Raw genomic sequence first — 19169 nt, 5'->3', positions numbered from 1 at the left:
AGATGCAGACTCGAGCAAGAGGGAAATGACTGAAGGACAGTTCTCTACTCTGATGTCTGGGCAATGAACACTGGATCAATGCAGTTATGTGATCCATCAGAATGAAAGGAGAAAACGTATACATGAAATATCCATTCACTTCCGTCAAACTGATGCCTCGATGACAGCTGACTACTAGATTTTCCTTCATCCTGATAAACGATAGAGTACGATCACACTAGCTTTCTTCTAGGCATTATGGATGAGAGTGTATTGCCATTACAAGTGCTGCATTTGGTCTGTGTTGTATGTCAATCACTGATTGGTCCTTATCTGTTTTAGCCACGCCCACTCATCACCATGGCCGAAGCTGCCTGAGACTGAGAGTATACGTCTGCTGCTCAACAGGTAATGCTCTACGTTTGCAACTTCTTCTTTCCTTCTACCTCTTCACTATCCATCTGTTCATTCCTTTGTTGACCCTTTGATCCATGGTCTCTTTCACATCCATGTATCACCATCCATCTATACACCCTTACATTCATCTCTCCACCAATCCTTGCTCTTATCCATTCATCCATTCACCTTTGACTCTTCCTTCCATCCCCATATAGGCATCCTTCTATTGATTTCTCCACCAATCTAATTTTCATCTCATCCATCCATCTTCTCACCCATCCTTCCTGGCATCAATTAAGTCTCTGTTTATCCATCCATCCATCAATCTCTTCTTCCTTTTATTCATCCATCCACTCATTTATCTACCATTTGTTCCATTCTTCTCTTTGTCCACCCATCAGCTCTCCTATCCATGCACTCACCCATTTCCAACTCCATCCTTCACTATCCATCTGTATGTCCTTCAGCTGACCTCTCCACCCATTGAAACACCCAATGCTTATCCATCCATCCATCCATCCATCCATCCACCCACACATACTGTAAATGCTCGCTATCTCCCCACCTGTCTATTCATGCATCTTCTATCCATCTTTCCACTCTGCATTAATCCTCACCTTTATCCATCCACCCACACAGGCATCACTCATACACACTTCCTTCCATCTATCCATTCATCTCCCTATCTATGAGCGACTGCATAATCATTCATCTCTTTTACCAGGATCAAACAAACTCACCTGGTACCTTTCACCATACTGACCTGTCTGTCATCAGCAAAATTAGTGCAAATGGACATTTTTGAAAGGATCTACCAGACAGAGCATGTGAGAAAGAGAAAAAGCAACAGAGAAAGACAGACAGACAGAAAACGAGCAAGAGAATCATCAGTAAAGCCTGTTTTACACGATACGATTTCAGCAATCTTTTATAATTGGGGCTTGACACACTGTATGAGATGATCCCAATAAAATCTTGGCAGAATTCTTTAACAGATTGCGCAGTAAAATGTTCTCTATATTAGATTATACCATGAAGAAAATGACTATGTTCTGCTCACATCATCAATCGGTGTGACCTGGGATTGTGCAGAAAGTGGCATCACAGAAACAGCAACCAGAGGTCCTAGGTATAATGGTTAGCAAATGTTACGAATGGTGAAAAGCCATTATAAAAGTTTAAAAAAATAAAGAGTTCATGCCTGAATAAGAGCAGACAATGTGGAATGTCTGTTCTACAAAGTGAGCTGAAGGTAATAAAGATATTTCTTCTGTTTTTTAGCCCTTGCTCGAACAAGGGGCCAGGTATTTGTATGTAACTGGGAACATTACATTAATTCATGTGAGCAAGTCAGTATTGTAAACAATCACTTGCTGAAACAAATTTCATTTTGTGTTTTTCCTGTCGGTGGCTTTTAGATGAGCATCGTAACAGCAGTTCTACTCTGAGATCCTGCCAGCTTTGGCACTAAACTGACTGTCATGAGCAGGTCACAACAGGTGCTTTCGGACTGAATTAACTTTTTCATAGTTCTTAGAATTGCTGGAGGAAGGAGGAAGTTCCTCCTTTTTTGTGTATCCGCTCCGCAGGAACCGAGAATGATCATAGTTCTCTGAGAGACTGTTTAGCTCCTACTTTAGGGTAGGTACTCTCCCAGCACAAGAGGAACCATGAGTGACATAAGTTTACGATGATGCAAATGTACATTTTTTTAGTTGAACACAAGCCAACGCAACACCACCAACCGCCATTTTTAAAAATATATTTAAAACATTAACAGTGTAAACTAGAAGGGGACTTGGTAGAGTGCATACCTCCATCAAGCCACATATCCTGATTTGCATCAAAATCTGATCAATTGTTTCTTGGCCCATGGATCACCTTTCCTCCAAATTTCATCCAAATCCGTTCACTACTTTTTGAGCTACATTGGGAACAGGCAAAAAAAAATCCTGGATCTGCATACATATCTGGAGCCTGGCTCTACATACATATCCAGATTTGCATCAAAATCTAATCAGTTGTTTCTTGGCTCATTACCTTTCCTCCAAATTTCATCCAAATCCATTCACTACTTTTTGAGCTACATTGGGAACAGACAAACAAACAAACAGTGGCGAAAACATAACCTCCTCCAACACAGTTGGCGGAGGGAACAACTGATCTTAACATTAGCATTAAAAACGAAAATAACACACAGACAAATGCACCAACAGAGAAGTCCAGGCTTTATTGGATGTATATCTTACAGAGGAAATACAGTGTGATTTTGACACATCTAAGTGAAATACAAAAACCTTCGAAAGCATTTCTTGATAATGTCACTCTAGCAAGCTGGCTTATGTCACTTCAGCATTCCTGCTGGTGGTGTGAATGTAAACAGAAAAAAGCCCTTGAAGGTATGTAGTTCTCAGGGCAGATCCCTGGTGTGTAGTTCCTCTCAAAAAGTTTCTAGAAGTGTTTGGTTCGAAAGCGGCTAACATGCGTGCTAAAACCACAGGGCTCAACTCCGAAGAATTTTTTGATGATATGGGATTTTTATCTGCGTTGTCAAGACCGCGTCAAAAATCTTATCATGTTAAATTCAGCTTAAGAATCAAAGAATGAAATCCCCCAGTAATATGGTGTGCGATGTTCACTACAGCACCAAATCCAACACACACATACACGAAAGAGATCGCTCACTTTCCCTCTTTGTCTCCATTAGTGTTGGTTGGTTGCAATGTGCATCCACTAGACTGCAGTGTACTTCTTGCAATAACCTTTCTCCCCCCACTGTCAAGTCTCATTTTACACACTGATTACAGCTACTCGCTCCCTTCCATCCTCTCCCTATCCCTCTCCCTGTCTTTCTCCCTGTCTTTTCTATTGTTCCTCTCCCAGTGCAGTTCAGGTTCGTGTAGTCTGACAAACTGTTTGTCAGCCCAGAGTGTTATTTTAACCCTTTCGCTTCCCTCACTCCATGTCTTTGTCTCTTCTTCTCCTCCTGTCTCTGTCAGGACTCATGTGCATTAATAGTCTCTCTCCCCTGTGTGTGTGTGCGTGTGCGTGCGTGTGTGTCCTGCTGTGTTATCTTAACCCCTGCTCCTGCTCAGTGTGTCTCTGCATTCTCCTGTCAGGATGAGTCTGGTCTGATTGCTCAGTCAAGCCTGAACACATGAGTTCATATCAGCACACTGCTGCCTGGAGCTCTGCTCTATACTGCGCACACACACACACACACACACACACACACACACACACACACACACACACACACACAAAATACACACACACACACACTATGGATGCTTAGATGTAATTTACAAAAGCCATTATCCATCGTGATGAAGGGTTTCTATCAGATTTTGTGTGTGTGTGTGTGTGTGTGTGTGTGTGTGTGTGAGAGAGAGAATTTTGATTTTTTTTTTACTCTTTACTCATGATGCAGATGATGAAGAACAGCCTACAGAGCCAGACTACACTTTAAGACCTAACATGAAAATCGATGACCTCGGTGAGTTAACACACACACACACACACACACACACACACACACACACACACACACAAATGCATGTGAGCTACTAATGACTCACACACACATACATGTAAACTGACTCGTGTGCACACACATATGTACATGTGATCCATTAATAACTCATGCACACACACACACACACACACACACACACACACACACACACACACACACACCTTTTTACTAAAACATTGAACTGGGGCCTTAATATACAGTATTACTATTAACAAATCCATCTACAGTGTCTATAGTGAAGAACATCTGAAGCTAATTAACTGCTCATCAGTGCTAATCTCACAATCTCACAGCAATTCACACTCTTCTGCTTGCTCACAATTCTAATATTGTCACGCTTATCATTTTCTGAAAATGTCAACAGCAACAACACTCATGTCACACAGTATATTTGATGTGTAAGTCATTGTCACCTCAGCAGTACTGAGACTTCAGAAATAAGAATGCTGTAATGTGTGTAGAGGAGATACAGGACACAAGTGCGTAAACTCAGTGTGTATTTTATTGAGGGAAATCCAATAATGGGTATCATAGTTTGGGTCAGAGGACAGGCAGGCAACAAACGAATAAGAATAATCTATGTACAGGAAACAAGAAAACAAGCGAGATATGAAAGCAGGAAAGCTAGAACATGAGAAGCAAAGTCTCTGACTTAATGGGCAATATTCATGGCAAGACTTCGCAACTGGAATCAATCTGGCTGCATTCAAGTTGCCTCAGTGCATTTGAGCTACAAAGTGGGGGGAAAACATGGCTGCCTCCTTGTTCATCTTTTCTAAGCACCAAACTAGACAGCTAATTGTAATGAGTGATATATATATATTTTTATTTACCTCCTAAAAACAGGAAAGCATATCATTGACATTATAGATTTAAAAGGCGAATATGTCTATATGTGGCAGCACGATGGTGTAGTGGTTTTTGTGCGTGTGTTTTTGCAGCATTAGAGCTGTGTTACTTCCTCTTAGGGTGAAGTCATGTGTATTCCTGATGTTATATGTTATTGTACAATACCTCTGCTGCCTAAACAATGCAGTTAGAGCTAGGAAAAACTAACAGATTACACAGCCTGATAATAATTACAATTCATTTTTTATTTTGATTTGAATCATCATAAATTTGTATCTTGATTTATCAACATACAATATAATGTTACATACCTAATTCAAGTATTTGCTTGTATATAGAACAATCAACATATCCATCCATTATCTGTAACCACTTATCCTGTGCAGGGTCGCAGGCAAGCTAGAGCCTAGCCCAGCTGACTGTGAGCAAGAGGCAGGGTACACCTTGGACAAGTCACCAGATCATCACAGGGCTGACACATAGAGACAAACAACCATTCACACTCATGGTCAATTTAGAGACACCAGTTAGCCTAACCTGCATCTCTTTGGACTGTGGAGGAAACCAGAGCAGCCAGCGAAAACCCACGCAGACACAGGGAGAACATGCAAACTCCACACAGAAAGGCCCCCCTCAGCCACTGGGCTCGAACCCAGAACCTTCTTGCTGTGAAGCGACAGTGCTAACCACTACACCACTGTGCCACCCCGCTTTTCATGCAGCATATTTGTTTCATATGTATTGTAAGGCATAGCCTGATAAGGAACAACGTACAGTTATCACAATACACAATATTTTGTCCATTTTGTTTGCCCTAATTTGAACTTTGCACTTACAAACACATCCTTTCAGGCACTAAATATCTCAAACTCAAGCTGATATTAAAAAAAATAAAAATCCACACTGGACACTGGTATATGAGCAGACACTGACAACAGACATTGATTTACAAGCATCTTTTAATCAACTCCTGTGTGCTGTGTAACAGTAGCATGAACACACGCCCCTGCTGATGACTATTATCAGTCTTATTATGTAGCGACAACAGCAGGCTAAAGAGTTGAAGGATGTTGCTACAGCATAACCATGAGTCAAACAAGGTGTGAGCTATAGTTAGTGCTGATGAGCATCATGATGCAAAGCCTAGCATTAGCTATGATTAGCTCTGACAGCACTAGCCCTCATGCCCCCTCCTTTTCCTGTCAGGCCTTCGGTCTGACAGGAAGTTATACCCGACTCTGTCACAGCGAGTCAGCTCAAGGACAAAATCTGGGCTATGAGAGAACTGACTGGACTCAACTGGACTCGACTTCGACTGACTCGTCCCGGCAGAAGCAGAATCATTTTCATGGTGAAAATGAAATCAATAAAGTTCTAATTATATATATATTTTTATCAGTGCCTGTAATGTTATTAAGTTAACAGAGATTAGTTTACAGAAAGTTTGCCTCCTGGGTGACACTTTAATGAAAATTCTAGTTCAGGGATGGCTGTGGGTGGGTCTTCTTTCCGATACACAAACCCGGACTTCTTGCTCTCTTTATAATTGTGTTGCGAGTATCAGCTTACACGGAGGCCAGAGAGGAAAGGACCGCAACCACAAGAGGCCGAAACGTCTGAGTGACTGATGGCTCAGTATTTCTCAGATTGAGACAAACTTCGCTCTCTCTGATATTTAGCTTAAAGAGTAAGATTAACGATGGCTCACTGGATTGAAAATCTATATCAATACAAAACAAAAAGAAAGAAAACAAACCTGTTTCAGTCTCTTTTCTGCATTACATACAGTAACACACAGCTCTGAGGCTGAACTTCCCTCTGGTATATCATATAGCTCTTACTCATTTGTGAGGCTGATAACAGTCTTGGGTAATACCAGAAATGCCAGTAACATTATTTGAATGTACTGGCAGTACTATTCATACGGTTAATAATGTGAAAAAGAAACGTATTGAAGTGCTAAAGTGAATCTAAACTGTGGATGAAGTGAAGTGAGGTTAAGAATAAGAGGCTAATTTTTTGGATAAGACCAATTCACAGATATTTTACACCAGCTTGCTGATGTATTTGCTATTAAAATGGTTAAGCGAAATGTTATTTCATTGAGTTATCTCCAGTAATTGCTTTCCACTGGTCAGGGTCGGGTGGATCCTGGAAAACGGGGAGTAATTTGGGAAGACATCATTGCAGCGGAATCATGCAGCACAGGCAATTGCTTTAAGACTACATGGGAATCCAGGCAGCAGACTGTCTATATTATTCATTAGTCTTCATCGAATTCAATATTTTAGCAAATCAAGTGATCAAATACACTCCTGGCCGCTTTAATAGGAACTTGTTCTTGATTCTAAGATTCCTGTTCTTGGCTGCAGGAGTGGAACCCAATGTGGTCTTCTGCTGTTGCATGCTGAGATGCTTTTCTGCTCACCACGGTTGTAAACAGTTGCTATGAGTTACTATATCCTAACTGGCAGCTCGAACCAAACTGGCCATTTTCCTCTGATCTCTCTGATCAACAAGGCATTTGTTTCCACCCACAGAACTGTCGCTCACTCAATGTTCTTTGTTTTTCGCACCATTCTGTGTAAACTCTAGAGACTGTTGTGTGTGAAAACCCGAGGAGGTCAGCAGTTTCCGAAATATTCAAACCAGTCCATCTGGCTCAAACCAACCCCCATGCCACAGTGAAAGTCACACTTTCTTTGAGATCACAATTTTTCCCATTCTGATGTTTGAAGTGAACATTAACTGAAGCTTTTGATTTGTATCTGCATGATTTTATGCATTGTGCTGCTGTCAAGGGATCGGCTGATTAGATAACTGCGTTAAACTGCAGGTGTATGGGTATTCCTAATAAAGTGGCCAATGAGTGTATCTCACTGCAATATCATGTTGTTCGTTCAGGAAACTCAAACTATTTCCAGCGCATAGTGCAGCCTGCATGAGAATCTCCTGTGAAGCCACTGATAGACAGCTATTGAAACCCCGTGCGTCAATCAGTTGTGTTAGGTAGGTGTTCGTCTAGTTGCTGTTTTATTGGGACGAAAGATTAACACTCATTGAACAATTGGCTTTTAACGCATCATTTGGATGCACAGGTTGACTTTATGATGATTGGTAGACCTCTCAAAGGGGCGAGACCTTGTAACCAGCTGCTAATCCGTAAATCGGGAATCAACATGACTGACATGTCAAACTTCTCTGTGTCAGTCGGAATCGCTTGGAGTCTGCTGTAGTGGTATCATTTGTAAATACTGTTACAACCCCGATTCCAAAAAAGTTGGGACAAAGTACAAATTGTAAATAAAAACGGAATGCAATGATGTGGAAGTTTCAAAATTCCATATTTTATTCAGAATAGAACATAGATGACATATCAAATGTTTAAACTGAGAAAATTTAAAGAGAAAAATTAGGTGATTTTAAATTTCATGACAACAACACATCTCAAAAAAGTTGGGACAAGGCCATGTTTACCACTGTGAGACATCCCCTTTTCTCTTTACAACAGTCTGTAAACGTCTGGGGACTGAGGAGACAAGTTGCTCAAGTTTAGGGATAGGAATGTTAACCCATTCTTGTCTAATGTAGGATTGTAGTTGCTCAACTGTCTTAGGTCTTTTTTGTCGTATCTTCCGTTTTATGATGCGCCAAATGTTTTCTATGGGTGAAAGATCTGGACTGCAGGCTGGCCAGTTCAGTACCCGGACCCTTCTTCTACGCAGCCATGATGCTGTAATTGATGCAGTATGTGGTTTGGCATTGTCATGTTGGAAAATTCAAGGTCTTCCCTGAAAGAGACGTCGTCTGGATGGGAGCATATGTTGCTCTAGAACCTGGATATACCTTTCAGCATTGACGGTATCTTTCCAGATGTGTAAGCTGCCCATACCACACGCACTAATGCAACCCCATACCATCAGAGATGCAGACTTCTGAACTGAGCGCTGATAACAACTTGGGTCATCCTTCTCCTCTTTAGTCCGAATGACACGGCGTCCCTGATTTCCATAAAGAATTTCACATTTTGATTTGTCTGACCACAGAACAGTTTTCCACTTTGCCACAGTCCATTTTAAATGACCTTTGGCCCAGAGAAGACGTCTGGACTTCTGGATCATGTTTAGATACGGCTTCTTCTTTGAACTATAGAGTTTTAGCTGGCAACGGCGGATGGCACGGTGAATTGTGTTCACAGATAATATTCTCTGGAAATATTCCTGAGCCCATTTTGTGATTTCCAATACAGAAGCATGCCTGTATGTGATGCAGTGCCGTCTAAGGGCCCGAAGATCACGGGCATCTATGGTTTTCCGGCCTTGACCCTTACACACAGGGATTCTTCCAGATTCTCTGAATCTTTTGATGATATTATGCACTGTAGATGATGATATGTTCAAACTCTTTGCAATTTTACACTGTTGAACTCCTTTCTGATATTGCTCCACTATTTGTCGGCGCAGAATTAGGGGGATTGGTGATCCTCTTCCCATCTTTACTTCTGAGAGCCGCTGCCACTCCAAGATGCTCTTTTTATACCCAGTCATGTTAATGGCCTATTGCCAGTTGACCTAATGAGTTGCAGTTTGGTCTTCCAGCTGTTCCTTTTTTGTACCTTTAACTTTTCCAGCCTCTTATTGCCTCTGTCCCAACTTTTTTGAGCTGTGTTGCTGTCATGAAATTTCAAATGAGCCAATATTTGGCATGAACTTTCAAAATGTCTCACTTTCAACATTTGATATGTTGTCTATGTTCTATTGTGAATACAATATCAGTTTTTGAGATTTGTAAATTATTGCATTCCGTTTTTATTTACAATTTGTACTTTGTCCCAACTTTTTTGGAATCGGGGTTGTACTAACCTAGGTGGCACGGTGGTTAGCACTGTCACCTCACAGCAAGAAGGTTCTGGGTTTGAGCCCAGTGGCTGTGGAGTTTGCATGTTCTCCCTGTGTCTGCATGGATTTCTTCCAGGTGCTCTGGTTTCCCCCACAGTACAAAGACATGCAGGTTAGGCTCTAAATTGACCGTAGGTGTGAATGGTTGTTTGTCTCTATGTGTCAGCCCTGTGATGATCTAGTGACTTGTCCAGGGTGTACCCTGGGATAGGCTCCAGCTTGCCTGTGACCCTGCACAGGATCAGCGGTTACGGATAATGGATGGATTTTCTGAAATGTGTTGTTTATATGCAAGTCAAGCTCGATCCCTTTTTGTTCAGCCCTTAAAATCTGGGCCAGCTTAGTGATGCACAACATGTGGGTGTCGTGCATTAATTGTTGTACTCGCAAATTTTTTTAATTAAGGTGCGGCTCTCAGCTGGGGTGAACTCAGAAAATGTAGCCTTACTGAAAATGGCGCTGGGCCAAATCTTCTTGCTATGAGGGATAGCTGTCATTTCCTTCTTCAGCAAGCAACGTAGCTGCTTTTGGGGTCAAAAAACCAGAGTGATACCTCGGGCCAACACCTGAGATTTCAATTCAAAGGTCAGGGAGGAAAAAAGCCTCTTTTAGCTGTGTTGGCACAGTAAATTCGATTGGTTGTGTTTATTATTATTTTAGATTCTAAAGACCTGTGGATGAGTGTTAACATTCATGATACATCTAGAATACCAGTAAAAAGTTTGTACACCCCGACTCATTCATAGGTTTTTCTGTATTGTGACTATTTTCTACACTGTAGAACAATACTGAAGACATCAACACTATGAAATAACATGTATATGGAATTATGTGGCAAACAAAAAAATGTGGAAAAAAACAAAATATGTTTCATATTTTAGATTCTTCAAAGTAGCCAGTGTTTACCTTGATGACGCTTTGCACACTATTGGCATTATCTTATTATCTATTCCACAACTGTAGTAATCCATATTATGTCAAGAACCGCTTCCCTAAGTAAAGAGAAACGGCATCCATCATTACTTTAAGACATGAAGTGTCTTTTAATTCATAAAAATGAAGAAAAAACACTGAATTAGAAGGTGTGTCCAAGGTTTTGATTGGTACTGTGTCTAAGCTGCCATTCTCATGCACACCTCAGAGCTATTTAGAGTCTCCAGTTCACCTACGGACATGTTTTTAGAGTAAACCAGAGAACCCAAAGGGAACCTACATGGAAATGGGGAGAACATGCGAAACCCTGCACATGAGCTCATGTTCGAGCCAGAGACCCTGGGGCTGTGAGGCAGCCAACGCTACCACACAAGCCATAATGCTAATGAAGTTGTATTTTTACACAATGCTTTTCTTTTTTTTACATGATACTGCTTCTTTTTTGTCACATTAGGAAAGTAATGTTTGTCGTGACAAATTTTTGCCCATTTTTACCCATTAAGCCTAACATTAAGGCATTATGTAGTTTGTGAGAAAGTTTCAGACAAACTTTCTCATAACAGCTCCAACCACTGTCACTCAGAAAACTGCCAAATACATGAATAGTCACTTATTTTTTACTGCTCAATAAGACCAAAAACAATGAACAAAAACTGATCTGTAGTATGCATGTATACAGAATTCTAGAGTAACAAACCAAGCATGAAGACAAGCTATCCATTTCCTTTTCAAATTTATACAGTATTGTGGAAAAGTCTTAGTCCCCCATTTCATTTTCATACAAACTTTGTTATAGATTTCTATTTTACAACTTCTACATTATCGAGTCAGTACAAAAACATTTTAGAGTTACAAACGTTTGTTTTCCAGCACAAAATTAAATGTCACAGGAAAAAAAAAGTTTGTATCTGAGCAGCATATTACACAAGAGACCACTTTTCAGATGAAAAAAGAAAACATAATGAAGGCTTCTGGGTTTTGGTGCAAAATCCAGAAGCAAGTGTGACAGTCAAAGTGTCCAGAAGGACTGTCGCCTACAGCTCATTTCCTTATAAAACTGTACTCATTGTACCTGAGACTACTATTTTTTTTTTTGAGCAAAGTGTCGTCTAACACCGAATATTGACTTTGTTTCATTTATTATGGCTTCCTGATTATTGTTTATAGTATTTTTTAATGTTGAAACATTTCATTTAATTAATTTAAGCCTTTTTTTGTCTACAGCATTTCTTTACATGTGCCTAAGACTTTTGCACAGTACTAAATATCTGTTTGAAGATGGAGGAATTAAGTAAATGATCAAAAGTATTGATGACCTAGGGCTTGATAGTTACATCTATAGTTAAAGCTCATCCTTTGTGATAAAGTAATAAAGATCATCCTGAAAAAAAGATTAGTTCTGAAAAATGTTTCCAACAACAAGAAAGTTACACCAGCCAAGCGTATTTTTTGTCTTCTTGAGACGATAGCTTGTCTTTCATCAACAAAACCAGTCTTACAAACTGAACCAAGATCAGTTTATGTTAAACTTGAGTCTTGCACCATCACATGGTATGAAGGGCAAATGCACAATCAGATTTCATACTGTATTAAAGATAGAGAGGGAAAAAATACAGAAGAATGTCACAGTGTGTACTCTGGCACATTCCATGGAAGGTATGACAGGTCTAGGTGCTATTTCTTCCTGTAAATTCTGACACATACAAACACTTTTTTTCAAAAACTCCTCCGAAGGAGGAGTTAGTCGAAGGATCTGCACTGAAGTCAGCTGACTTATCTGATGTTTGACACGTAATACTACTACAGTACTTACAGCACGCCTGATGCGTCAGCTGACTTCCTGGATATGAGCAGAATTCCAGCACGAACACAAACACGCACTAATCCCAAACACCCTCCACTGATCTTCCCTCAGGCAGCGTTCAATTACTTTTCACTATCAAATGCACCATGCAGCCTCATATAGCTCACAATCTTTTATTTTAGATTCTTAACTTGTCATTATTTTAGAGGGTTTTTTTTCCTTGATGATGTTTAAGGATGTTTTTAGCATTACATAACATCCAACCTTACCTCATAGGCTAAATAACATTGCAGTGAATATCAGTGAACTCATTTCAAATGAACAGCTTTTACATCGAAACAAGCAATTGCATGATTTTAGCTGCATGTTCATGTCAAAATTAAATGCACCTCTTTATACACTATGATAGATTTCTAATGGGGAAAAAAATCCATTTAGAAGCATCAAATATCCACCTGGATGTGAAGTGTTTTAAATTGCAATTACGCCATTATCGAAATGTCTTTCACAAAACACCGGTGTAGAGAAGCGAGTGTGAGGCCATGTTAAAGTGCAAACAAATTATAGAAGACATTGTTCACTGGACAGCAGTCTCCAAGTCATTTCAGGAAAAAAAAGTCCTTGCAGAACAAGCTACAGTATGCAAGATACAGCAGTTTTGACTGTATTACTGGAGTTGCACTGAGAGTACACAGTGTATGAGGCAACAGACTGGAGGCTGACATATTGGGAACAGAATATGATACCAATCTCTCTCTCTCTCTCTCTCTCTCTCTCTCTCTCTCTCTCTCGAATATTATGATGAAAAAAATCAAGTACAAGTACAACTGAGAACAAAGCATAGTTCAAGAAAACCGAAATGTTTCAAATTCCTCAAATGGCACCATAATTTCTCTCTACATGTCCCACACAGTATGACAGCCAAGGCTCTTATCTGTATTCAGCTTCAGAATGAAATATGCTTACTTATTTTGTGTGACGGGTGGCATGGTGGTGTAATGGTTCTCACTGTCGCTACGAAAGATTAACACTCATTGAACAATAGGCTTTTAATGCATCATTTGGATGCACAGGTTGACTTTACGATGATTGGTAGACCTCTCAATGGGGTGGGACCTCGTAATCAGCTGCTAATCCGTAAATCGGGAATCAACATGACTGACATGTCGAACTTAAATATAGCCGTGTCAGTCGGAATCGCTTGGAGTCTGCTGTAGTGGTGTCATTTGTAAATATTGTTAATAACCTAGGCAGCATGGTGGTGTAGTGGTTAGCACTGTCACCTCACAGTAAGAAGGTTCTGAGTTCAAGCCCAGTGGCCGACAGGGGACTTTCTGTGTGGAGTTTGCATGTTCTCCCCGTGTCTGCGTGGGTTTCCTCCGGGTGCTCCGGTTTCCCCCACAGTCCAAAGACATGCAGGTTAGGTTAATTGGTGGCTCTAAATTGACTGTAGGTGTGAATGTGAGTGTGAATGGTTGTTTGTCTCTACGTGTCAGCCCTGCAATGATCTGGCGACTTGTCCAGGGTGTACCCCGCCTCTCGCCCATAGTCAGCTGGGATAGGCTCCAGCTTGCCTGCGACCCTGTATAGAATAAGCGGTTACAGATAATAGATGGATATTGTCCCTCATCTCATCTCATTATCTCTAGCCGCTTTATCCTGTTCTACAGGGTCGCAGGCAAGCTGGAGCCTATCCCAGCTGACTACGGGTGAAAGGCGGGGTACACCCTGGACAAGTTGCCAGGTCATCACAGGGCCGACACATAGACACAGACAACCATTCACACTCACATTCACACCTACGGTCAATTTAGAGTCACCAGTTAACCTAACCTGCATGTCTTTGGACTGTGGGGGAAACCGGAGCACCCGGAGGAAACCGGAGCACCCGGAGGAAACCCACACAGACACGGGGAGAACATGCAAACTCCGCACAGAAAGGCCCTCGCCGGCCACGGGGCTCGAACCCGGACCTTCTTGCTGTGAGGCGACAGCGCTAACCACTACACCACCGTGCTGCCCTTCGTCTAGTCATGAAGATGATAATTATAGACATGCTCTTAAGAAAGAGAATATTTTGGGTAGAAAGGACAGTAGGGACAATTGAGTAATCCAGTTCAGGGGTTGAAGCTGAGAGATGGGATGCTGGGCAACAAGAAAGAAAGCAATGCTCGCAGTGCTGTGTGTTTACAGGTTAACACAACATATCGGATGTGAGTGACACCGGTGCACAGCTGAGACCCGTTGCGACATTCGAAGATCTTTTTCCAGCTGTCTCCTATGTTACCATGTGATGTCTTTTCTGCAGAATGTGATTGGTCGATGTGTTTATTCGTGGTGCAAAAGCTCAGAAAAATCGACCTTGTGGGGAAAAAAAATGCCGCTTTTTTGCTGCATAGCATTCGCGTTCTGTGTGAAAGTACTCATGACAAAAAGAACAATTAAAAAAATATAAATGTTAGAGTTAACTGGTATGTAAAGGTCTTTAGGACGTGTATTAGGAGTCTTAACGATCAGTACATCGCAGTTTTTCCTCTTATTTGACGGTAATGACATTTGGCGAAATGACTCGACCTGCAAATTCATTGACTTAATTGTACTGTATTTAGTTATGACTGCAGAGAAAAAGCACAAAGATAACAGTGGAAAAAAAAGAGTGATTTCAAAAGAGCTGGAACCAAGAACATATTTTCATCGAGTCATAGCTAATGCATGTGCCTCTGTATGTCAAGAGGCTGGAATTTAAAGGAGATCTGAAGGCAATTTTTTATTATCAATATTCTATTTCTCATTTTATTAAATATAGGAATGCATTTTTGATAGCTATTTTGTCACTGCTATAGCAAGTTATGAGTGTTTGAAATATGCTGTGTAATATACCAGTCCATATGCCAAAGCAATGGCCGTAAACGAGATTCGTTGAGACGTGTGCGAGACATCGTAGGATGGAAGTAAAACGTACAGCGGAAATCAAAGTGACCAACATCTGCCAACGTTGTCAAAAGATGCGCGTGCCCTCTTTTGAATGCTGATGGACTCAAGCCAGAAGTTTTGTTTGTTTTGATAGCAATCAGGAAAGTTTGAAAAAAGCAGGCAGTAATCGTCATTTAAACTCATTTTTGTGCAATATTTCGTTTGGAAAACAGTTTTCAAAATGGCAGCACTGACACCTGGCTGACACCTCACGTTTCAAAGTCTCGCACAAGTCTCGTGAAGATTGTGTGGATAAGTGACGCCTGCCGTGGACCAAACGAACTAAATTCAACATGGCTAAAAAACGAATAGGCTGATAAGTATAATGTTGAATTGCAATTTTAATAAAAGCTTTTTTATTTTATTTTCTCTCCTTTTTTATTTTAATTTTTTTTTCTTTTTTCTGTGTTTGATGTTTGTTTGAGTGCTTTTGTCCGCCGGTTGTGGTGTAGCTCTGGACCCAGTTTTGGGCGTTGGTTCCCTCCAGGCCTTGGTTCGCTGTGGCTGATGCCTGTGCTCCCAGCTATGGACTGCAGTGAGCTCGTTGCTCATTTTAACATCGTGGTTGTCCAGCGCTCTGTGCTTTAATGCTTGGCGTGATGTTTTGAGCAATGTTGCTCGGTGGAGTTGCGGCAACTGTGCAGGCGGTTTGGGACATACCAGCGTTCTGCGTGGCGGTGCTTCTGTGCTCGCTTTGTGGATCCATGGCATGGTGTTCGAGCGATGTTGCTGGTGGTGTCACGGTGGCTGTGCTGGAGATGTGGGACTTGTTTTTGTGCGCCTTTTGGTGGGACTGTGGCTGCTACACCACTGGAATGATATCTTGACCTCTATTTGGTGGACTTTTTTCTTTTCTTTTTTTGTCTATTATTGTGACGCGACCTTGGGTTTTGAGAAAGGCGCTATATAAATTGAACATATTATTATTATTATTATTATTATTATTATTATTATTAATTAGTTGCCAATATGAGTCACGATATAAGGTTACTAAAACCGAAAACGTAATTGAATAACACATTAATTAAGAAATAAAGCAAGTTTAAAAATGACTTCAGTTCTCCATTAATTTCATGGGATGTCATGAAACATCATGGACATCACAAACCAGCTTTATTAGAGTGAACAGGGAGCAGAACATTACTAGAGCTAATAAGTGGCAATGATTTCAACCACTACACATTTCTTGAATTCCCAAAAGTGTCCTTCACTTAAGTGGTGAATGTCATTTATCCTGAAAAGAAGCCTGAATGCATGAATATCTGCTTGTGTGTAGCTCGAGCTGACAGATTTAGCATATCAGAGTATTAAAATAACATCCTTGTGTTATTTCGATGTGGCCCCTTTTGAAAAAAATTTTGGACACCCCTGTTGTCGAACATCCATAATGCAAGTTAGTGCCTGTTATCGGAACTATGAACAGTTGTTCTCTCACCAGCCTCTCATTTTTCTTTCCCTGGAAATTAATAATACAAAAATTACAGCTTGTCATCTTACCAAGAATCCAGAAACACAATATCGATTTGCCATGAAAACTCAGCCATGGGGAAAAACTTCATGGCTTTTACAAAGTTCTGACACTGGAGACTCCTTCTGTAATGTTAAATAAACATCTACTGACAGACGTTTCAAAAAAGTGGTGTGTGTGTGTGAGGGGGGGTTCTGTTTATTATTTCAGTAGACGTGGAGCTCCTCTGCCACACAACCCCCTTTATAGATACAGTAACACATCGACAGTGCTGTGGTATAAATCGCAATATGCAACATGTTGCTATGGTGATTGCTTCAAAATCCTGATAGGCCTTTCTCAGAACCAGTCAGAAAAGAGCTCACGATGTAGGCTATGGCAGAGTATTTTGGGCAGAGTTTCTGCTGCTGAAATAAAGTCCATCCCATCTTTCTGACAAACATTATCTTTGGGGGTTTATTATTTTGCACAGCATTTCAAGGAGCTTTGCATGTGTGAAGAAGACAATCCCATAATACAGTTCACCATATGATAGTTACATGAAACGGAATGCCCATATCTGTCCACCTGAGCAATGTGTATACAGTGTGATACAGACGTGTGTGTGTGTGTGTGTGTGTGTGTGTGTGTGTGTGTGTGTGTGTGTGTGTGTGTGTGTGTAGTCGCAACACCTCCTTCTGCCTCATACCTATTTCACTCTTCCAGGATTAGCATTGTCAAAAGCAACAAAATGACAACCTTACTTACAATAACGTATGTAACATTCAGCTTTAGTACGGTAATAAAAAACATTTATTATCGATGGTTTCGCTCAACTAACTCTGGCTGAAAACTCTAAATTAGCATATCCCAGCTGACTACGGGCGAAAGGCAGGGTACACCCTGGACAAGTCGCCAGGTCATCACAGGGCCGACACATAGACACAGACAACCATTCACACTCACGGTCAATTTAGAGTCACCAGTTAACCTAACCTGCATGTCTTTAGACTGTGGGGGAAACTGGAGTACCTGGAGGAAACCCACGCGGACACGGGGAGAACATGCAAACTCTGCACAGAAAGGCCCTCGTCAGCCACGGGGCTCGAACCCGGACCTTCTTGCTGTGAGGCGACAGTGCTAACCACTACACCACCATGCCTCCCCACAGGGAAAATAATAACAATATTTAGCTTGACTGCGCTAGCATTGGCCTTCACTAATGCTACGCCGGCTGGAAGGTAACTGGACTGCTGCACTAACAGCACCGAGTCGTGGGTAAGCTAGCATTGGCCTTTGAGAATGCTGATATGAAGAGAGTGTATTATAATAATAATAATATTGGCTGGCTTTTTTTTCATGGTCTATCAGATATATTCCATTCAACTGCTCATCTTCGATTCACTCAGTATCATGCTAGTTGAATGTAATATATTTGATAGACCACTCAAAGCCAGCCGATATTATGTCACTCAGATCCACGATGTATTTCTTATGAAAAATGCAAGTTTTTTAACACAAGAAGATAATCTTCATATCTTTAAGCCAACAGATGATTTTTCTTTTATTTTTATTATATCGACACATTCACAAACAAAAAGTCCCCAAATTTATCAAAACAATTAATCAGTCGATTTCTTTACGAGTGACATATAGAGATTTATGTCACAGTTTTGGTTCTCCATATCCTGGATGGAGGTTGTTTGAAAAATACAAGTGGTGCATTTCCCAGTAAAACACTGGTGTCCATAATATATGGAATTATGTAGTAAATAAAAAAGTGTTTAAAAAAAAAACCAAAATATTTTTCATATTTTAGATTTTTCAAAGTAGCCAGCATTTACCTTGATGAAACTTTGCACACTATTGGCAGTATCTTAACCACCTTCATGAGGTAGTCACCTGGAATGCTTTTCAATTAACAAGTGTGCCTCGTCAAAAGTTAATTAGTGCAATTTCTTGACTTCTTAGTGCATTTGAGATCAAATAGTAAATAATAATAATAATAATAATAATAATAATTAAAGCCGCAAGCGGCCTCGACGGGCCCTCGCGCCAGCGGCCAAGGGGGGCGGGGGCATGCGTCCCCGCGAAATACCTTCCACAGCTTCTTCGGCAAGAGACATTACCACAAGGTAGTGGTGTGAAGGAAAAGCATTACGGAATTATTTACCAAAAACCCGTGTTGGAGCAATTGCGTCGGCCAAAAACAGCGCCCCCCATGGACTAAAATCCCCAAAATGTGGTATACATGACATGGGAGGTAGTAAGAGGGTGGCCGTGAAGTTTGACCAAATTTTAGGAAAGATTGGATTTTTTGCCCAAAAATAGCGCCCCCAGTGGCGAAATATC

The 19169-nt window shown here is 40.9% G+C and overlaps 1 protein-coding gene across 2 annotated transcripts in view; it reads left to right on the top strand.

The window, feature by feature from the left end:
- Positions 1-19169, top strand: part of efna3b (ephrin-A3b) — a 253485-nt gene that overhangs the window by 208714 nt on the left and 25602 nt on the right. The window contains exons 3-5 of one of the 2 annotated variants that reach the window (XM_060920466.1): positions 322-387; positions 3809-3874; positions 5149-5212. In XM_060920466.1, the coding sequence (XP_060776449.1) occupies positions 322-387; positions 3809-3874; positions 5149-5165 (149 nt within the window). In that variant the 3' untranslated portion in view covers positions 5166-5212. Of the gene's footprint in view, positions 1-321; positions 388-3808; positions 3875-5148; positions 5213-19169 lie in introns of those variants that run through there. The other variant, XM_060920465.1, reaches the window with a different exon arrangement.

This window comes from Neoarius graeffei, chromosome 5 (assembly GCF_027579695.1).
Source record: "Neoarius graeffei isolate fNeoGra1 chromosome 5, fNeoGra1.pri, whole genome shotgun sequence".
NCBI classification, from domain to species: domain Eukaryota; kingdom Metazoa; phylum Chordata; class Actinopteri; order Siluriformes; family Ariidae; genus Neoarius; species Neoarius graeffei.
This window is presented reverse-complemented; position numbering and strand designations above follow the sequence as displayed.